At 35.8% G+C, this 23,432-nt stretch overlaps 1 protein-coding gene across 2 annotated transcripts in view; it reads right to left on the bottom strand.

The window, feature by feature from the left end:
- Obi1 (ORC ubiquitin ligase 1) overlaps positions 1 to 23,432 on the bottom strand; it is a 41,482-nt gene that overhangs the window by 5,465 nt on the left and 12,585 nt on the right. Inside the window, exons 3-5 of one of the 2 annotated variants that reach the window (XM_020180413.2) lie at positions 22,263 to 22,354; positions 18,063 to 18,311; positions 14,665 to 14,753 (exon numbers count right to left, since the gene is read on the bottom strand). In XM_020180413.2, the coding sequence (XP_020036002.1) occupies positions 14,665 to 14,753; positions 18,063 to 18,311; positions 22,263 to 22,354 (430 nt within the window). The remainder of the gene's footprint in view (positions 1 to 14,664; positions 14,754 to 18,062; positions 18,312 to 22,262; positions 22,355 to 23,432) is intronic. The other variant, XM_020180414.2, reaches the window with a different exon arrangement.

Here is a 23,432-nt window from a genome sequence, read left to right as displayed (position 1 = left end):
ACAGCAGTCCCTTGCTAAGTATTTCTTGAGTAAGTATCACACTCTTACCTTAAGATATATCAGTGCCTTATATTAAGACAGAGTCAACAAAACAGGGTAAGTAAGCTAAAGTTCCTGGAGCCTCTTTTTCATGTGGGTATTATGATGTCAGTTATCATCTTACTAAAGTAAATATATTTCATACATTTAACTTTTTTTTTCACTGATGCCAAGGAAAGCAACAGAGACTGACATATATGCATATAGCTTTTTAATTATAGGCTTAGCATTCTAAACGGCTCTATCCAAAAGCTTCCATTTTCACCTCAGTAAGACTAGAAATAGGTGAGATTTTGACATAGGGGATTTTTAGCTTACCCAAGATACTTACATTAAATTTGGCAAAAGACAGTTTGTCCTACAGAAATAACAATTAGGAGGGTGTAGGAGGGTAAATATGGTACAGATACTGTGTACACATATATGTAAATAAAAAATGATACTTGTTGAAATTATTACAAGAATGGGAGGAGGAGGATAAAGGAGACTGATGGGGGGTGAACTCAAGTTGATATACTTGATATACTGTAAGAACTTTTGTAAATGTCACAAGGTACTCCACCTAGCACAATAATACAAAAAGCAACAACTAGGGATATCTGTATCTATATATCTATACTACCATGGAATAAGACAATGAAGATAAGAGCTTATTTATCTTTGGGTTTTAATACTCTCTTATTCATACTAATTCCAGATATTTCCACAGTACATAACATTAAATGAAGCAATGCCAAGGCAAGCCAGAGGGATTTCTAAATATCATTTACCATATTTCCTCTTCCTGAGCAAATTTCAAAATGCAGTATTTTTATAAACATTCCATTAGAGACTAAAAGGCTTTGATTTTCAAAGTAACAATGAAGGCTAAAGGCTTCATTATGCCAGAGAAACACTGTAGAGCAGTTTGGGAGCTGCAACTGATACTAGAAGCATATTCTGCCAGAATTTAGCAGAAACTAAAAAAGATTTTTCAGCTTGCAAGTGTTAACTGAAGTATATATTCTGGATGAGAGAAAGGGTGAGTGTTTCCCTTGTCCAAATGGCAACAGAGGCACAAGACTGTTCCTTCCCTACCAGAAATGAAAAGTCCTACTGGTTTGACCTTTGAGGCAGCACAACTAGAGTAAGAGCATCTCTAACAACACAAAGTTCTTAAGACCACATTTTCCATAGCTCATCACTTAGAAAGAACAAAATGTGATTGAAGAGGGTAAGAAAATAAATGAAGCAAGAGAAGAAAAATAAAGAGCTGGAGGCATAGCTCAAACGGTAGAACATGTGCTTTAAAAGCACAAAGCCCTGAATTCAAACCCCAGTACTACTTTAAAAAAAAAGGAAGAAATATCAGAACCAAGTTCCAGTATTATGCTGCTGTAACTACTTGTGAAACCTTTGCCTCTCTGGTTTTCAACTCCAACAAAAGGAACAAATGCAGTAAGCCCAGGGGTTTCTAAGACTACCAAACTTCAGAAAGGCCTCACAGAGAACCAATGGGAATTCTACGGAAATGAGTCTGCCTACCTCCTCGTGAATCTTTGATTTCATACCTTTACCTTACTTGCTAATTGATATAAAGCAAAGTAAAAGCAAGCTTTGGATCTGGAACAGCTTTTGTGGCCTAGTGTATCTAACAGGTTTCCAGTGCTGATGTCCTTGTTTGTCACGGTTCCAATATGCATAAATTCAGTTACCCCGGTTCAGTTGAGTAACACCAGTCATCCAACACTTGCCACATTAAATTAACTGTGAGTAACTATAAAGGTAAAGTTTCTACATCTACATTTTCAGTTCACTACATACATAACAGATGGGTATCATGATCAGTAGCTAATCAGGTCACTTCTTTCAAAGTCTGGTGGTGATTAGTTACTGTGCATTCTGCTATGTAGTTAACACACAAAGAGTGTAATTGTGCTGCTTCCTTCTCTCTGAGTGAAAACCTCACGTAACATTTCAAAAATTAGATAAGACAAGATGGAAATGGCCAACAAAGACAAAGGTACGGCATAGAAATGAAAAGTGTTAATGCTAGAAGTAAAATTAGAATAAAATGAAAATGTAGTTATGGAAAAAAATAGCTGACTATTGGAATGTTATGATGATAAGCCTATTTAAGAGACTCTACATATGCCAGAGGAACTGAGTAGAAGCAATCTTATTGACAGAGATGAGAAATGAGAAATGTAGTTTGTGATGAAAAGCATAAAGATGTGTAGAAGAAATGATATATGGCCAAAAACAAAACCTTCAAAATAAATCATGTGGAGATTTTCACTACACTGAGAGTAGACAGAATAAAATGTTGGAAGATGATGCAAACTCAGGAGTGTGATAATTTATCAAGATATCAAAAAAGATGCTAGATTCATATCATAGATCATATATGTATGATGAAAAGGAAAACACTATTCAAAATTCTCAAATTTTTTTTACAAAGAAATAATACTTTAATTCTCAATGTTTCAAGTATTTCAAATTGTACTGCATAAACATTAGTGTACAGGATTAATTAATCATTCTGTTTTCTTTCATGTCCATGAAAACTGTCCAATTATAACTGACTACAAGGGCTAGTATTTTGACAAAAAAGGCTAAAGGCCATAGAACAATTGTGATTTCTCCCATTACTAAGATTGTTTTGTAAGGTTTTAGCGTGCACAGTCATTTTTATGGTCCTAAACTAATATGCAGAGTGGTATACAAGAAAAACCAAATACATTCATGTGAGTCTCAAAAGTTCTTCTTTAAGAACTTTCACAATTACTCTAAGAAAGAATGATCCACTCAGAGTGGATTTCATTGTAGATTTGCTTGCTCACATAGCTATAATTGTGTATCTTTTTTTTTTTTTGAAACAAGGTTTCAATATGTAGCTTCTAAACTTACTGTGTAGCCTAGCCTGGCCTTGAACTTGTGATCCTCCTCCCTCTGCCTCCCTAGTGCTGGAATTACAGGCTGAGATTACAGGCATGTACCACCATGCGCAGCTATCTTTTTTATTTTAAACCCAGAGAGGTAAAATTTCTTTTGCTTTCCTAACCAATTTGGAGAATTCTTGAACCGGCAAATTCTTTTTGATTACACATAACTTAAGTGAGTAGCCTTTAATATCAGCTCATTAGGAAGCTGACTATTGATGGGAGTGGGAAGCAGAAGTTTCTGGTACTGGTTTTGCAGGTATGTGCACAGGGTGGGTATGGGAACATATTTCATGTAACAAATCAGGGAGAACCAGGACTATAGGGAACTCCAAACGATAGGTGGTAGCAGGCAAGAAATCAAATGGACGAATCCTTTTTTACCCTCACCTTCCTATGCATTGTTTGCATGTTTTCCATACATTTTTCATCTTCATGTACGCATGTGCTGGGAGGGTAGAGGAGAAGTACTCTACCTTTAAACTACTAAGGAAGTTTTGGAAAGTGACCTGTGGTTTTATTTATTTTGTTTTGTAGTGCTGGGCATTGAACCCAGGGCTTCACACATGCTAACAGGCAAGTGCTCTACCATTGAGCCACATCCACAGCTGGCCCATGTACTTGCTCTTATCTGCTACTGAACCATAGGTCTTAACAATGCTTCCTCAAGAGATTTTTTCTTTTTAAAGTTAAGTACTCAGTTATGAGAATGCTACATTCCTAAAAAATTTTTAAACATTAAAGTACATGGCAATCCAGTCACACATGTTGGGTCCAAAAATATGTTACATGGTGAGGCATACTGAAAGAGAACAGGAAGGAATTCTTGGCCCATTACTGAAAATATAAAAGGGAAAAAGGAAAGTAAACTTTTGGCTGGAACTTAGCAGGAATAGCTCCAGCAGATAAGTCCTGAACACTGGTATAAATGATAAGAAGTAAAGATTACACTATGGAGGCAGCCCTAATTATTGAGTGTTTACCTGGTGTCAAGTGCATTGCTACATGTCTGATGTATAGCACCCCATATTCTCATGTCAATTTTATAAAGCAAGAGTAATGTTTATTTTAAAAACTGGAAGTGAGAAGCTTAAATATGTTAAAGCTCTTTCTTGCCCATGGTTACACAGTAGGTTATTTGGCAGGAATGGAATTGGAACCCACGTTTTTCTGACTCCAAATGCCATGCTTGAAACCACATTAAATACTTGAACGTGAAATAACTTCTTAAGGAATATCACCATCTATTTACATTTTCTATGAAAATTCAAGTAAGTTTACTGAATGAAGAAGTTTGTACACAATCAATGAACTTGCACTGCTGTATTATTTATTAGTACATGTTATTTTTCTAATAGAAACAGAAGAAACAAGTCGGCAGGAAAGCACACAGATATGTGTGTACAAAGTCAATAAACATTTACTACAAAGCTATTATATTCTAGGCACAAATTCAAGAAACTTCAAAAGATCATTAATTAAAGTGGCCTTAAAGGACAGCACAGCACTGACAGACCAACTTAGTATATTCCAGCCCAAATATTTTTACCAGAGATAGGAAGACAAGTTTGAACCAGAATTGTAGACTGAAAGTACTGTACATAAATGTGCTAAGTGTGGAAAGTATACATGATCAACATATCTATTTAATAAATAATCAGCAGGCACCTTTAACTATAAAAAAGATGTTATATGAAATAAGCAAAATTATAAATACAACAATTAAGTCCTAAAAATATAACAGGTTATTTGCTTTAGATCTAATTTTAATACAAAGCTATATTATGCTGCATTCATTTTATCAAAAACCAGAAAGTGTTTTAATATTTACAAGAATAAAAAAATGCCACAATTTCCCCTTAAAGTCAAACAGGACATGAGAGGAATCAAAGGTCCTTACAGTAATTCTTCATTCCTCCAGCTTCCAATAGTGTTTAAAAAGCACAGTAGAAGCTGAAAGTGGTGGTGTGTACCTGTAATCCCAGCTATTTGGGAGAGTGAGGCAGGAGGACTGGATATTTGAAACCAGCCTAAGCAACATAGGGAGAGACCCTGTCTCAAAATAAACAAAGCAAGGTAAAGACTGCTTGGCAAGTTCTCCAGTGGACAACAGGATTTAAAAATAGTAGCTCATAGCATTAACAGATTTTTAAAGAAAGTTCTTAAATGCTTATTTTATTAAACCATCAGTGAATTTGTAGTTAAGGATTGTGGTGTTGAAACTGAAAATTCTTAATAAAAATGACTTTTTTGGGCAGTACATGTGAATTGAAGAGAGATACACTGGTTCCTTTTGTGGCAGTTCTAGTAAGACTGGTGGAGATCATAAGGAGAAATACAGACCTTGATTGTGTTTTCTTTCCTTTCCTGCATTTGTGATGACTAAGACATGGTCTCTGATCCTTTGCTTGGAAATTATAACTAATTTAACCCAAAAGGGTTCCAATAACCCTTTTGCAGGTTCCTTTTCTTCTCTCTGAGCAGGTCATTGGGGTAAGCTGCTGAAAATAAAATGCATCATCTTTTTTATCCAGCACTGGTGTTTGAACTCAGGGCCTCAAGCTTGTTAAACAGGCACTCTTATAGCCCGAGCCACTCCACCAGCCCTTTCTGTGATTGTTTTTTTCAAGACAGGACTTGCAAAGTGTTTGCCTGGACTGGCTTTGAACCTCAATCCTCCCTATCTCTGCCTCCTGAGTAGCTAGTATTACAGGTGTGAGCCACGGTGCCCAGCAGAATGCCTAACTCTTAAGTACTACTTTTTCAGCACTACCTATGAGATCCTACTCTTTTTAATGTGAAATATGTTCCATTCTCCTTGATAAATATATTTTAAAAAATCAGCCTGGAAGTTGGCATGACATCACTGGGGAGCCTAATTTTTCATGTGAGAGAATCTAAAGACATCCTATTTCACATTTTTTCACATATCTAAGAGAAGTAAAAGACATGTCTTTTCCCCAAATACAAAAACTTTAACACCTAAATCTCAATAGTGTAAAAGTGTGTGACTATTGAGTGATTAAAAACATACTTAAGAATCTTTGGACTGGTACCTTTTATGCATTTTTCACCTTAGCTAAATCCCCCTTTCCCCCATCATCCCACATGAGGAACAATCTTAAACAAATAGAAAAAACAAAAAACAAAAAAAACCCAAAACTAGCTAGCTATCTGGTAATTATTGCTCAGATGACTTGCTGAGCAATAACGTATGCTGAATGGCAGAAGGAAAACAAAAGAAGTCATCATCCCTGTTCTGTTTCTAACAGTTCATGATCTCTCTGACAACCCGTATTGCTTAGTTATTACCATGTATTGCAGGCTCCTAAAATATTTTATCAATACAATAAAGACAAGTTGACAGAAAACTGCAGCAAATGTCTATCACCAATTAGCTGAATATCCAGAGTAGGGCCCCTCAGGCGGCTGAGGGACCTGAGCACAACTGGCTGTCACAGTCTGGCCCCAGGGTATCATCAGGCTCCCCTGACAGTCTACAAGTTCCCCTTCTGGGAAAACCAAAGGGCATAGCAGAATCAGTCATCAGATCAGGCTGGGGTCAAATACTAGGAATCACTGCATTTGTCAGAGAAGAATCTGAGAAACAAAAGAGGGCAGAGTAGATCAAGAAGGGACAGTAGCCAAAGCTAGCCAGAGCTATGTTCTGATGAGGAAGCAGAAGGTCTGCGTGGTAGGAACACGTGTGGAGCCACAGTTTAGGAATAACAGACTCGGGATCTAGAATTGAGCCACAGCTCAGAGTCAGCATGCAGTCAGATTAGGGCAAGAAAATGTGATTCAGGCAGACTGAGATAAGAAACCCAGAACAAGAGTCATGCAAGCCCTAACATAGTCCCCTAAATCCCCCTTTCTCACTTCCAATCTCTAGCACAATTTCTAAGAAAAATGTCAGTAAACCTCTGGCTATCTTTATTTGGAAAAATTGCTAATCTCTCTTAAAACTTTTGAATTTTAAGCTTTAAGAAAACTCGAAATCTTAAAATCCTGGTTAGTTCCCTCAAAGTAGTAGTGCAGAGTATTGGAGCATAAAGATGCTTTCTCTCTGCCAGGCCCCAGGAAAGGAAGACACACACACACACACACATGCACAATTTGTGTAAATATATATATATATGCATTTAAAAATATGACTTACTGCTAATGAGCTGGAAAAATAACTGCACATGACAGTCATGGAACTGGTTAGTATACAACAAAGATTGTTGAATCAGTGAGTATAAGAACAATTAGAAGAACAAGATAAAGTGCTCTCTCAGTCAAGAGAAATGATGGAACATATCACAGATAAAGTGGTAACTGGGCTAGGTTTCAAATGATGGGTGGAAATTAAACAGGAAGAATAAAAAAAGAGAGGCTAGTGGGGAGGACCAGAGAAGGCAAGATATGAAAAAATGCACAAAAGCATGGCACGATGTGGAAAGTCTGAGCCTCAGAAATTCAGTATGACCAGAGTAAAAAACAATGGGGAGGTAGAGAAGAGGCAAGATGGTTAAGGTGAAAGTCATATAATCTAGAGCCCTGTATGCTATGCTAAGACATTGGGGATTTCATATAGAAGCAATGGGGTTTCACCAAAGGGAAAGAAGGTGAGTGAGAGGATCAGACTTATATTCCAGAATTCAGGCAACAATAAAGTAGGTACTCAAGAGTTGACCAGGGGTAAGCAGTCAAAGGTTGTTACAATAGGCTAAGCAAAAAACAATGAGGGTCTAAGCTAGTGGGAATGAAAAGAAGGTGGATTATAGAGGCATTTAAAAGATGTAGATTACAGAAAACATTCTGAACAAGCAGGTATGTGGTGAAGGAAAGTGGTGGAGAACCATAAGAAGACTCAGGTTTTTATCTTAGGCAACTAGGTGAATAGTGAAACCATCAAGGAGATGAGGAACAGAGTAAGAGAATAAATGATCTTTTGTGTGGGACAGGGAAGGATACAATTATTTAGGTACACTCACAAAACAAACACTTTCCTTTGCAACCTCTTCTTTCTGTACTGGGGTTTGAACTCAGGGCTTTGCACTTACACAGCAGGTGCTCTACCACCTGAATCATGCCTCCAGTACATTTTGCTCTGATTATTTTGGAGATGGGGGTCTTGCAAGCTATGTGCCTGGCCTGGACTCAAACCATGATCCTCCCAATCTCAGCCTTTCAACTAGGAATACAGGTGTGACCCATTAATACCTGGACAACCTCATTTTTCGTTTTTTTTTTTTTTGCAGTGCTGGGGCTTGAACTGTGGGCCTACATCTTGAGCCACTCCACCAGCCCTTTTCTGTGATTGGTTGTTTTTTTGAGATAGGGTGTCATGCATTCTTTGCCTGGGCTAGCTTCGAACTGTGATCCTGATCTCTGCTTCCTGAGTAGCTAGGATTACAGGTGTGAGCCATGGGTACCCAGCATCAACCTCTTCTTTATATTACATACTGTTCAAGGACATAGATTATTTCCTTTAATCCTCTCAGTAACTTATTATCTGCATTTTACTTCATCCTTCAAAATTGAGTTTAGGTACTGTCTTTTTTTGTTGTTTTTGTTTTTGGAAGTGCTAGGGATTGAACACAGAGTTCATGAATACTAGGCAAGCACTCTACCACTGAACCACACCTGTGACCTAAGTTCTGTCTTTTTGATAAAGACTTTCCTCATCACTGCAACCCACTTTGCCATTCTCTAAACCCAAACCGCTGTTTTTGCTATTTGGCTTAGTATTTGTTTCATGTCTTTTAGTCTCTTGCCTTCATCAGTATGAGTTTCCTGGACCATATTTTGCTGGTTTTAATTTTTTATTAAAAATTTTAAAAACATTCACAAAAGCAGAAAGCTCAGTATGATTAACCCCCATGTAATCATTTCCCACATTCGACAATTATCAAGAGTTTTGCCTCATTATCCTTATGTGCATATCCCTTTTTCTCTTGCTAAAGTATTCTACAATCCATTTTTTTAAAAGTAGGCATTTCTAAAAGAAAATTTCCCAGACTGAATGTTTGTGTCTCCTCCCCCAAATTCTTATGTTACATTACATACTCAAAGTGAATTTAGAAATAGGGCCAACAGAAAGTGATATTTGGGGAAAAGGCCATTGGGGACCTTTAGGTCATGAAGATGAAACCTTCAGAATGGGTTAGTACCATTAAAAGAGGCTCTAGAGAGCCCCTTTGCCCTTCTTCTGTGTGAGAACACAGCAAAAACCCATCTATGCCATCTATGCACAAGCAAACTGTCCTTTGTCTGCAAGCACCTTGCTCTTGGACGTCTCAGGTTCCAGAACTACGAGAAACAAATTTCGATTACTTGTAGGCCACCCAAAATATGGGTATTCTGTAAGAGCAGCCCAAATAGAGTAAGATAAATGTGTATTCTTATATAACTATGATGCCTATGCAAAATGAACAGTAATGCCTTGGTATCTAATTCCTGCTTTATATCCAAAGGTACCCAGTTGCTTCATAAACATCTTTGACAACTGGTTTGTTATTAATATCTTAACAAGACCCTCATACTGCATTTGATTAAGATGTATGCTGTCTTTTGTTGTAACAGAAACAGCATCATATTGACACAAAAAGACAATATGACTAATGCAACAGAATAGGAGATTCAAAAATAAGTCCATACAGCTACAACTATCTTATTTTCAACAAAGGTGCTGGGAAAACTGGATAGTCACATATAGAAGTCTTAAGCCAGATCCCTAATTTCCTAACCTTTGCAAAAAATTAATTCAAAATGGATAAAACACCTAAATGTAAGGCCTGAAACTTTGAAACTACTATAGGAAAACAAAAGAAATCTGTTAAAGATACTGGCATAGGTAATGCCTTTCTGAATGGGACTAACTGCTTAGGAAATAAGAATAAGAACTGACAAATAAGGGCCTGAATTCAAACCCCAGTATCCCCCCCCCAAAAAAATTGACAAATGAGACTGACTATATTAAATTAAAAGGCTTCTGCATAGCAAAGGAAGCAATTACTAGAATTAAGAGACAATTCACAGAATGGGAGGAAAACTTTTGCCAGCTATTCTGGATAAAGGATTAAAATCCAGAATATATAAAGTGCTTCAAAAATTAAATGCCAAATGAACAAAGAGTTCAACTAATAAATGGGCAAATGAGTCAAACAGTTCTCAAAAGAAGTAAAAATATCTAATAAATAAATGAAGAAATGTTGAAATTCTTAGCCATAAAGGAAAAGGAAATCAAAACCACCCTGAGATTTCATCTCACACTAGTCAGAAGGGCAGTCACCATGAAAACAAACAGCAATGAATGTTGGTGAAGATGCAGGAGAAAAAGTAACCCTAACAGAACCCTTTTTTGCACTGTTGATAGGAACGTAAATTAGTGCCACCATTATGAAAATTAGTATGGAAGTTCCTCAAAAAACTAAAAATAGAACTACAATATGATCCTATTATATTATTCTTAGGTACATTCTGAAGGAGTATTAGTCTGTATATACAACAGAGATAACCACACCTATGTTTATAGCAACCCTATTTACAATAGCCAAATTATGGAATCAGCTCAGGTGTCCATCAAGTGATGAACTGATAAAGAGAATATGCCATATGTACACAATGGAGTATTTTTCATCCATAATGGAGAATGAAATTAAGTTGTTTGCAAGAAAATGGAAATCATCATGTTAAGCAAAATAAGACAGACTGAGAAAGGCAAATACCACATATTCTCTCATATGTGGAATCTAGACCTGGGGGGGAAAAAAACGAATGGTACTTGTGTAAAACTAGGGACTGTTTAAGGATGGGAACCAGTGGGAGGGGAGAAAAGGAGGTGAATATGCTAGAAGTCATTCATGTATGAAAACAGAACAATGACACATGTTAAAAATCATTGAAAAAGGGCGGGGAGAGGAAAAGTAAGAGTAATAGAGGGGATAAATTTGGCCAAAGTACATTATGTGCATGTATGAAAATAACACACTGAAACCCTTTTGTATAATTAGTATAAGCTAATAACAAAAGATAAATAAAAAAATAATAAATGTGCCAACAGTAAGCACTTACAGAAGTGCTTACTAAATATTACAACACAAGAGAGACAATTAAACAGAATTATAGGAAGAGAAACTAATCTACTTTAAGATCAGGGGCAGTATTTACTTTGTAAAGTTCAAAGCCCCTCCTATAGTGTTAAGAAAAGAAAATGTTCAGTATTTCTGGGCTGGCTGGTAGCGTTTTCTTCAGATACTAGCCTTGTAAACTAAAGGACCTACCTTACCACCACCCCTTGAGGTTTGAGCATCAGATCCTATTCTTTTGGGAATCTTTACTAGATTAAACTAAAAAGGCAAGCAGCTGGTTTCCTCCAGGTAAAATAAATTAATTTAGAAGAAAAATAATTTTAAACAGTGGCTAACAGAGCCAAAGAAAATGACTGCATCCAGATATTATGAATTTGACACAGAACACAATGGATGTTATTGAAACCTAGAAAGACATGATTAGGTGTGATGGTTAATCTTGTCAACTTGACTGGACTGAGAAAAGCCTAAGAGATTGTAAGATTGTAAAGCACACCTCTGTGTGTGTCTATGAGACCATTTCCAGAGACCATTACAGGACTGGAACCTAATGAACAGATTAATCCCTTGACAGTTTCGTAATATTATGGCATTTTTTGGAGGTGGCGAAAAGTAAGCTTGGGGCCTAGCTAGAGGAAGTGGGTCCGTGGGGCTATGTCCTTGGCTGTATCTTGCCCTGCCTGCTTACTGTCTTCACTCTGCTTCCTGTCTGCCATGCTCCCGCCTTCATGATACGTACATCACCAGGAGCCCAGAATAAGTCAGGCACTATGTAATGTTACCTTTGAAACTGTAAGTCAAAATAAGTCTTTCCTCCTTTAAATTGGTCACAGCTATACGAAACTAATTAAGGCAGAAGGCTACCTGCCATATTGCTCAAGAAGGCTTTTAAGTTAGTTGAGGCAGGAAAAATGTTCAGGTTGGATTTAAGATTGTAGCAGGGTAATAAAAACCTTCATTTAAAAAGATTATAATACTGCTCCTTAAGATATTAAAAACAATACCATCATTCACTTGTTTATACTGGATATTAGTCTAGGTTTTTTGGCAAGAGCATATTTGTTTGTCTTAAAAAGAAATACATTCTGCTAAAGACTGAACTGTGTACCTCTAAAATTCACACACTGAAGCTGCAATTAGAAACAGGGACTTTAGGAGGTAATGAAGGTTAAATGAAGTTGTAAGAGTGAGGTCGTAATCGATAGAATTTTTGTCCTTATAGGAAGAGGAAGAGAAAAATGAGTGCTCTCACTTCTCTCTCCCTCCCTTATGAGGACACAATGGAGAAGGTGTCCATCAGTAAGTCAGGAAGAGCAAACTTACCAGAAACCAATCCTGCCTAACCTTGACATGGACTTCCAGCCTCCAGAACTATGAGAAAATAAATCTCTGCTGTTTAAGTCAATATGTTTATGGTGTTTTGTTATAGCAATCTGAGATGACTTATACACCATTCTAATTTTTTGCCTCTCCAATGTCTCTCCAATGTCTAAATTTTAAAGCTCTTTCTTGTGTATGATTTTTTGTCTCTCCAATGTCTAAATTTTAAAGCTCTTTCTTGTGTATGATTTTTAGACTGAATGCTCAGCTTCTAGAATATACAGAGACTTGGTGTATGTGTACAAAAAAGATTCTTTTATACCTAATCAAGTAGTTGACCAACACAAAAACAGTTACACTTGAACTTCAATCTTCCTACCTCTGCCTCCCAAGTACCTGGGACCACAGGCCTGTGCCACCAATACCTGGTTTCCATTTATTTTTAAATTCTTGAAATTTCATATTCTTTTCCATACAAGTTGGAGTGCTCCTCACTGAACTACATCTGGGTATTTTCAGCTGTGGTCAGCTTCTCTCTGAATCCCACTAGGGTTTGGTGATATAAAGTAAACAAAACTATAAATCAAATGAAATGCATTTAATACATCAATGCATTTTGAACTGATCTGCAATTTGGACCAGCTCAAACCACTTTTCAAGTGAAACTATTCCTTTTCCATGAAAGGAGGGAATGGAAGCTAAAGATGGCAAATCATGCAGTTATACTGAATTTAAATGTGTGGCTGTTTGGTTGCAGTAGACAGATGCCAGGTTTCTTCATAAGAGGTTCTCCAGTGATTTATCTGGTGGAAGGCATGGACATTTAAAAATCACATATCCTTGTGGCTGGCATTAAATTTGAAATCTGGTGAGCAACTTTTTAAGAAATAAAAGCTACAAGCAAAATAGCTTTAGTTCTATTCAGCATGCTGTGGGAAATGGACAATAGCAAGCATCTCTATGATTGGCAAGGCGAGCTGCCAATAAATGACAGGATTAGAGAGTTAAAGCACCACGTAACAGCAACACTTCCTAAATTTATGTCACTAATTTGTCAGATCAGGACATTATCTGAAGTATAAGAAAAATGAGGTTGGAAAACACAGGGGAAGGAATTATTGATCTATTGATAAGTAAAAGTTATGTCTTCTTCTTTATTGGCTAGTAATCTTTGGTTTGCATAATTATTGTTTACTTTTATCATTTCCTAATATATCAGATTCTACTGAAGGCAATTTTTCCTTCTTTCCAAATGACAAGCAAAGAGCTATTTGTGGTAGGATAAATTACAAAGATGAATTTCCACTGTTTTCTTATTTCTATTTTCATCTTACAATAAAAAGAAATGAAGTCTAGTAGTTGGATGAGAAGTAATGATGGAGTTCTGATACAATACCCCTTAGACAGGCTGCCACACTTTAGGGGCCATATTTTCTTCTTTCCTGTCATTGTTTTCATTAAAGAACAATGGCAAGTGGTATATGCCATCTCTTCTCCATCTTCAACTCTTAACTACAAACTCTTTCTTGTAATTGTAAACAGACAAATTAACTGCTAAGCAGCTCAACATTTGCGATCTCTTAGTCTCGAGAATGGAGTGAAAACTATTCCAACATAAAGGAAGAATAAATTCACTTATTATATAGCTTCAAATAATCAGTCCAAAATTCAGTGAACAATTCCTTAAGTTTGATTTCAGAGAGGTTTTGTGTGTGTGTGTGTGTGTGTGTGTGTGTGTGTGTGTGTGTGTGTGTAATGGTTCACAGCACAAACTCTGGGGCAGGACAACCCTAGTTCAAATGAAATTTCTACCACCTAATAGCTGTGCATATTTAGATAAATGAATTTAATCTCTCTATATCTCCATCCTCTCATCTGTACATAGAAAATAATAATAGTTGGATTTCATATCCTATTGTACCTGGCAAAGAGAATGTACTACAGGGACACTAACTATTACTAAGATTATCTTAGAAAACCATTAAAGGCATTAATCTCACTATATGTTATACTATTAAACAGTTATATGTAAAATCAAATGAAGGCTTACCTGTCTTGGGTGACATAAAACAATCCTTTCATTAATCAAGAAGAAAAAAAGATAAGCATGAAATCCTTTCTTCAAAATTAAGTCTTAGCTGAGACTAAGATTTTACCAATAATACAGAAGTCTGCACTTGACTTTTAAAGACAAGACATTCTGCTTGCTTCAATGAAAAGAGTCAAATAAAAACCACACGCCATCATGGCAGTCTAATTTACACCAATGGCAATCTGAAACAATGCTCTGTGAGCAAAATACATACTTTTGGGGTGATCTGTTATCAACTTCAGCCTTCAGTCGTAAATTCTCCCTCACCAAGCCACTATTTTCCAATTTCAGTTTTTTATTTGCCTTAAAAAAAAAAAAAGAGTTGAAAATAATTAAGCACAAGGTAAAACAAAAGTGTCATGTAGAAATTATGACAAGAGCCATTTGTATTTTTTAGTGCAATATCAGAAAACTGAATACTAAAACATGGCTTTCAAATACTTAAAATCACCACTAAGAGTAGCATGTGAAACTGTAAATAAGACTAAGCATTTTTAGTCTTTTCCCAAATCTCCTATTGAAGGAAATAAACAAGGCTACTCTTAGTTAGCTAGCTCTAAGTCATTGAGGGACTATATAATATACTAATCACACACACACTCTTATATATTTCTTTTTTACATAACTGGATACTCTAAGCAAGGTAGTATTAGGACACATGCAAGTATTTCCAAACTAATGCTAAAAACTAATTTTTGAGCTATGACTAGATATAAATCTATTATGATTGAATTAGTTATGTTCTGTTTTCTTTCTTCAAAAGGCTTTCCCAATTCTCTGGCTCACAATTCCTGGGACCCTAAAAATTGGGTATCTTCTAATAAATTTTATGATTTCTCCCTTGATTTAAAATAAAACAAAACAAAAACAAAACCCACAAGGCCCCCAGTTATGCTTTTCTTGAATTGTATACCTAAAAATTACCTAGTTGCTAGAAAAATCTAGAGGCTTGGCTGGACATGGCGATGAGTATTTGTAATATCAGCACTTAGGAGGCTAAGGTAGGAGGATCACAACTTCAAGATTAGCCTGGGCTACATACCAAATTTAAGGCCAGCCTGAGAATAAACAGTGAGGCTCTGTGGGATACACGGTGAGGCCCTCTCACAAAAACAAAACAAAACAAAACAAAAACAAGAAAAATCTAGAGGCTCAGTATTATAGACAGTCTGAAAATTAATGTTCTTAAATTTTAGAATCTTCTTAACAGCTCCCTCCTTTAAATTCCTAAGTCATTGCATTTGAGTACTCCAAACAAAATAAAACTCTCTAGACTAGCAACCAAACTCACTCATTTGACAAAGGAAATTCTTTGATAAAACATTTATGTTTAAAGTTAGTAAGTCACAAGAACTACTGTCAAAAATGTTTAAATCAAGAAGTCTTAAAAACATATTTCAAAATTTTGACCAATGCTCTTGACTTCCAGAACTTCTGATTGTATTACCCACCCATATGCATGTAATAAATGCACCATAACAGTCTCAAAAGAAGGAAAGAGGACATTCTTTTGGGTATAAAGCCTAACACCCTTAGTTAGACTCGTCTAGGTTCCTTTTGGACTCTCAGCCCCCTGCTTATCTTCACAGTTGCACATCAACCAGGATTGTGGAGGGTTAACTTTTTAGTTACTGATAAACACTGTTACTACTTCTCTAAAGATACAAGGGAACTCATTTACTTCCTCATACATACAGACAGTGAATTAAGCTTTGAAGCATAGATAGCACCAGAAGGGGAGGCACTCAGTGAATGCTTTTTGATGACAGCAACTAGCTTAAATTAGAAACTCATTTGATCCCTGCCCCCAATACTACTATATTTCAAAGGTTTCTTATGAGTCCTGTGGTTCTTGGAATCCTTCTCATTATGGGCTGGGTAGTAACTGTCTCAACTTTGGGAGATGTAGGTGAGCGAAGGTTATAAAGAGTACAGTTCTGCCTACTTATTGCACAGTGTACTCTCAGCCCTGATTGGGTAATGATACCAACCTCATAATGGTTCAAAACTCACACAGTCCTGGAACATCAGAAAAAAAGTTCATTTTTCTCATGCTAAGTAGTACTTCATTCTATCTTTATTCATTTATAATATGTCATTACTTTGAGTTGTCTCTGAAGTCCATGTTTTCTTATTATTTATGCACTGGCTTGTAGCCTATTACATAATACCACCAGTAGGCATCCAAAATGTACTTATTAAATATTCCAAATAATTGGGAAGTCTCAGAATAGCTGTGGGTACTGGATTTAAAACTGGGCTTTATGTACTATCATTTTACATACATTTCCAAAACTAGCCTTATGAGCCCCGATTAGTTTTCACACAGAGCCTCAAGATCTAAAGAGTGTATTTTTTTTGCCAAAAATTTTATAACTATGAAGGAGATGATATAGAGCTTACTGATGGTTTAAAAAGAGGTATGGAAGCTGAAGGAGAAGCTGCAGATTGATAAATACTGTAACTTCCTATCTGTAATTCCTTCCATTGTCTTGTCTTCTAACAAGTCCACATACTAAGGTTGGCTATCAATACAGAAACTGTACTTCCCCTAAATTTGTAATAAGCTCAGTACAATTGCATCTATAGTGCTTTTTTTTCTCTGAAAGAAGTTTCCTTCTTATTCTCATATAGGCCTTTTCTGAACCCAAAACAGCATTTATTTTACATGTGGAAAATGGCTTACACTGGGTTGTTAACCTCTGTGATTCAATATGTGGTAGTACTTTTTTAAAATATCATACGAACCCGTTAATAATTTTAGGGGGCAGGATTTAGTAATTCACAAGAACAGTACTTTAAAGGAATGTAGTAGATAAGTTGAATGGGTGGTTGTTGACCTGAGTATTACAAAACCATCCCCATTCAGTATAGTAGGACTCTAGGTAGATACACCCAAAGTCAATCTAAAGGCTGGTGTTTAGTCAAAAAAATACTACACCACCTGTCATTGCTTGTGCTGATGGGATGGATCCTTTCTCCCATTCTAGATTGGAAAATTCTAAAAGTTTGCTTTTTTTTTAATTTATGTTTTCTCTATCTTGTTGGATAGATAGAAGAATAATGGCAAAAAAAAAAAAAGTCTCATAAACCACAATATTCTTTTGCATGGAAAAGTCTAAAGCAATGCTCACAGCTCTTTTAAATTAGTCATTAAACCTTTAATATCTATTTACAATCTTAAAAACCAGAAAATGGTAGTGTTACAAAAGATATGAAAAAAAAACACCCCTTTTCTTTAATAAGTAGGGAAACGGGTGTGCTTTTTTGTTTTTCCCCCACAGAAGGCAGTCACTGAAATAAGCTTAAAAAAAGGCAAACAAAGTGGGGGAAATAAAAACACATCCTTTAAATTGATATTACTCTTCAAGAAGACAACAAAATCTCATAGGGGAACACTCACTATAGAGCCTCCAGTTATAGCCACAAATGGAATCACCTGATATTTCTAGGCAGAAAGATTTCTTGCAGCATATAAATGTTCATCCAGGGGTTGTTTCCCTTCTCTCACAAATTATCTCATGAGTCAAAGCAATGTAAGTTTTTGAAGTACAAATATTATAGAATTCAAACAACAACCCCAATAGGCTTTTCAAAACCCCTACAACTTACCTCTTTTAACTTATCCACATCATCTTTTACTTTTTCATAGATTTCACTAGCTGTTCTGAGTTTTTTCTTCCATTCTGCAACAGTATCTTGGTCAATTTTACTTGGAATATCTACAATGGGATGTTTTTCTTCATTTTGGTTGCCCTGCATTGTAGTTAAAGGATCTAGAATGGTCTTGATCTGTGACTCCAAGCTGAGATTTTTACTTTTAAGCTCTTCTATTTCTCTCTGCAAACAATCTATTTCATCCTGAAAAAGTATCATAGTCATTAGACAGACAAAAACGTCAACACATACATATGCTAAACCAAGGCCAATGTGTTTAATTTTATACTCCAATTCAAAATTCACAGATTCTTTATACATCATAACAGTTTTGTAAGGAGAAAGTTTAAATTATTAAAATGTATCTTGATTCTAATAAAAACTGTCAATATGCTGCTAGCATTTTAAATGACAGTTGTAGTTTTAAAAATGAAAAATGTCAAATCTTTGATTCTGTTTAAAATATTATCCAGAAATAAAAGCAGAGGCATGAATTCCAACAAAGAAGTAGATTCCATTTCAGAAGAGAACTCTGAGGCATGTTTAACTGCTTTACTGAGGGGAATTAAAAAGTACAGTGTTGATCAAGGTGATCGATTAGGGGTTTGCTTGATGTTTATGTTTGCTTCTATTTCTGAAGTAGAAGTAAAATCACATAGCCTTCTACTTTTCATTTCAGAATAATAACTGTATTAACTTTTAACCTTTCTAAATTCTGGTCCTTTCGTCAGTATATGACTATTACAAGTATTTGTTTTCCTTTTCTGGAATTGCTTATCTTAAATGCAACTGCTGAACATTTGAGTTAGAACTCCTTCCTGTGATGTCATTTATTCATTTATAAAAGACATATAACCTAAAACTGCAGTTTTAAAAAATTCTGTTGTTAGAAAATAAGCTCCAAGTAGTTCCATATGCTGATGCTTCCTAAACTCATGTTGAAATTTAATTGCCATTGTGACAGCATTAAAAGGTGGGGCCATTAAGAAGTGATTAGGCCATGAGGCTCTGTCCTCATGAATGAGCTAATGCTATTACCTTAGGAATGGGTTATTTATGAAGGAGGGTTTTGGTAAAAGGATAGTTCAGTTTGGTAAAAAGGATAGTTTAGGTACCCTCTTTTGCTCACTTGCTCTTGCCATCTCTTGCTCCTTTGTCATCCACCATTCGAAGACAGCATGAAAGCCCCCTCCAGATGCTGGCAGCATACTCCTGGGCTCTACAGCCTCCAGAATCATAAGCCAAATATATTTCTGTTCACTAAAAATAGCCCGGTTTGGGGTGTTCTTTTATAGTAGCAGAAAACACTAAGATAGCCAGTGATCCCACAAAGGGTTATTTTGATTACTATCCATGACAAATATTATGTAAAGAAATAGTCTTATGGATTGGTAGAATCAACATAGTAAAAATGGCTACACTACGAAAAGTGATCTACATGTTCAATGTCATTCCCATCAAATGACATTGATTTTTACAGAGATTGAAAAAAATCTACCCTAAAGTTCATTTGGAAACACAAAAGATCATGAATAGCCAAGGCAATACTGAGCAAAAAGAGCAATGCTGGAGGTATCGTAACACTCAACGTCAAATTATACTACAGAGCCATAGCAATAAAAACAACATGGTACTGGCACAAAAAACAGATATGATGACCAATGGAACAGAATAGAGGACTCGGATATGAATCCACATAGCTACACCCACCTTATTTTTGACAAAGCCGCCAAAAACATATAATGGAGAAAAGACAGCCTGTTCAACAAATGGTATTGGGAAAAGTGGCAATCTGCCTGCAGAAAACTGAAACTAGGTCCATGCCTGTCATCCTGTAGTAGTATCAACTAAAAGTGGATTAAGGACCTTAATATCAGACCCGAAACCTTGAAGTTAGTACAAGAAAGAGCCCAGAATACCCTGAAAACAATAGGTATAGGCAAGGACTTCCTCAAGAACTCCAGCTGCTCAGCAACTAAGAGAAAGGATGGACAAATGGGACTACATGAAATTAAAAAGCTCTGCACACCAAAAGAAATGGTCTCTAAATTTAAGAGATCACCCACAGAGTGGGAGAAAATATTTGCTAGCTATACATCGGGCAAAGACTGATAACCAGAATATATAGAGAACTCAAAAAACTAAACTCCCCCCAAATCAATGAACCAATAAAGAAGTGGGAAACTGAACTAAACAGAACTAAACAGAACTTTTTCAAGGAAAGAAATTCAAATGTCCAAAAAACACATGAAAAAATGCTCATCATCCCTGGCTATAAAGGAAGCGCAAATCAAAACCACACTAAAATTCCACCTCATCCCTGTAAGAACAGCTAGCATCAAAGAACTCCACCAACAACAAATGTTGGTGAGGATTCGGGGAAAAAGGAAACCTCATACACTGCTGGTGGGAATGTAAGCCAGTACAACCACTTTGGAAAATAATATGGAGGCTCCTTAAAAAAACTAAACATAGATCTGCCATAGGATCCAGCAATCCCACTCCTAGAGATATACCCTAAGGAATGCAACTCAAGTTATTACAAAAGGACCTGTACACCCATGTTTATTGACGTACTAATCACAATAGCCAAGCTATGGAAACAGCCAAGAAGCCCCACTACTGATGAATGGATCAAGAAAATGTACTTATACACAATGGAATTTTACTCAGCCACAAAGAATGTAGTTTTGTCATTCCTAAGTAAATGGATGGAAGTGGAGAATATCATCTTAAATGAAGTTAGTGAGGCTCAGAAGGCCAAAAATGGCATGTTTTCCCTCATATGCAGATTATAGACCCAAAACAAATGCAGTAATATTGGACATGGGTCACACACTAAGGGGAGAATGCACATGGGAGGAACAGGGAAAGGAAAGGAAACCTAAAACTTGAATGTGGTTTATGTGATCACTGTAGAGGAGCAAATACAGTAATCTTAAATTGGCAGAGGCCACTGTGGGAAGAGGACCAGGAAGTAGTGAGAAGTCTGGCAGAGATGAACCAATGTGGGTTGCAATACACAAGTGCATGGAAGTGATGCTAGGAATCTGTCTGTATGTTTATTTCAAACTAGCAAAAATGCTATGTTTTTCTTATCATCTCCTATGCTTTCTCTTCAACAAAACTGGAGAACAAGAATTTCTGCCTGGAAGGGGACGGGGAGGGGAGGTGAACCAAACAATGTATACACATGTAAGTAATTGTAAAAACAGTAAAATAAAAGAAAAAAAAAGAATACATTTTAGAGTTAACACAGTACTATTTATTTTAAATTATTTTAAATTAATACATTTGAAGTTAAATAGCATAAAATAATTTGCCTTTAACATATTAATAGAAACACATGTGTTTATGTATTCATATATGCAAAAAACACATACATAAATGAACATTTATTTAATCATTTATTTGTGTCCCAATGCACTTCAAAAAATTTTAAGGCAGCTAAGGTAGTTTCCAAGTATATAGTTTAATTTAAAGATACTTTGCATCAAAACAGAAGATTAGTAATATCTCCCCTTTAGCTGACAAAAAATGACAACTGGGCTTAATGTCTATTAAAAAGTATATTCTATTAGCATGTATTTAGTTGGAAAAAGTCCACCCTCATAGCAAATCAGCCTGCTCATTTACTGTTAGACAATTCAGGAAAAGCATATTTCACAATAAGATCTGTGCTGATAGTTGACATAAGGTATATTTACTGTATCAGACAGTCAGGCTTATAATCATCAGTAAGTTTATAGACAGGAAAAAATGATAATTGTGGGATGAGAGTGTCACCAGAGGGCTTATTTTATCTCTGGATTTTTTAAGGGAGCAAACATAAAATGACATGTCTTAGAGGTACAAATTATAAATTATTTAAAAAAAAAAAAAAAAAGGAAATGCTTCCATCTCTTCCTCTTCTCTGAAATCCCATTCCTTCCTTCCTTGGTATTTAAAAAACAAAGAAACCAAAAAAAAGGAAAAACAACTCTTTTCTCTGTTTAAAACAAAAAGGGAACCAGAAAGAGAATTTAACAAGGTATTTTTTTAACTGGCATTCAAACTAAGGTTACATTTGATATTTACTCTTAAGTCGTCTAGGGACTGAGGTAACTCAATTTTTAACTGAAATTCATTGCTGACATCACTTCAATTATTGTTTACCTCATATTCTTTATGGAGTAACTCAAGTCTAGTTTTCCGAAGGTGCTTCCTGACTGTATGGCTTAGCATAGGTTCACTTTCACTTGTTCCTCCTACAGGGGGAAAAAAAATCCTAATTTTTGTTCTTATTTGGGTAGAATAAATACAAACCTTTTTCTTATTATTTATAAAGTTTCCCAGCTTAATATCTATATTTCCCCTTACATACACATTTGGGACAGCTATCTAGGCCTTTATTCTAATTCTGGGAAAAAATAAATCAACTAATATCACAAGAAAGACTGTCAGTAAAATATACTGTTATCTATACATCTTATTATAGCAAACACAACAGAGGAAAGGGCCATGTATGACTGCCACACTTGGACTGCTGCAAATCTGATAAGTAGCCAATTGTTAAATAATAAAACCAATTACTATAATTATATTTAACCAACAGACTATTCAAAGACTACATATTTTATGTCATGTATATATATATATATATATACACACACATATATATATACAAACAGATACATATGAATAATTATAACCAAGACATTCAAACATTTCTTATTACTGGTTACATAACTGAAAAAATTAATGTGTATTTCACTGATTCTAACAATCTACTTACAGTGGATTATGAATCAGGGCATTAATTGTATGCCATGATTTGTTAGATACATACTCAATGTGAATTCTTTCTGAGAGCTCCTCACTTATGCTGTGGTTACCTTCATGATAGCAAAGCCATTTTACTGATGTTCTTTTTCAGTACACTCTACCCAAATGCAAGGATGGGTGAACTATTTTACTTGAGAAAATTTATGAAGTATCACTTAGAAATATCCCTTAAATGTGAATGAAGGCAGGAAAAGAGATGTGAAGAAAATTTGAGGGGGAAAAACATTCAGATTATTTTAATTACCAAAGTTCATTATTCTGTGAGAAAGACCTGATTCCTTGGTGAAGTTCAGTAGGTAACATAGAGACAGGAGGTTACTCCTGTGGAATGCAACACAGCAGTGCTCTACCAGACTTCACCCAGGTAACCATGAGAGAAATCTTGTAGCCAACTTTGATTTCTCCTTTGGAATCTTTATTTCTAAAATCCCTTTAGCTCTTTTTTTGCTCTCTAGCATATACCTTCCTTTCCCATTTCCATTATAGAAATCTTTAAGTCAA

Source organism: Castor canadensis, chromosome 10 (assembly GCF_047511655.1).
Source record: "Castor canadensis chromosome 10, mCasCan1.hap1v2, whole genome shotgun sequence".
Taxonomy (NCBI): domain Eukaryota; kingdom Metazoa; phylum Chordata; class Mammalia; order Rodentia; family Castoridae; genus Castor; species Castor canadensis.
Note: the sequence above shows the minus strand (reverse complement) of the source record. Positions and strands in the feature narration are given on the sequence as shown.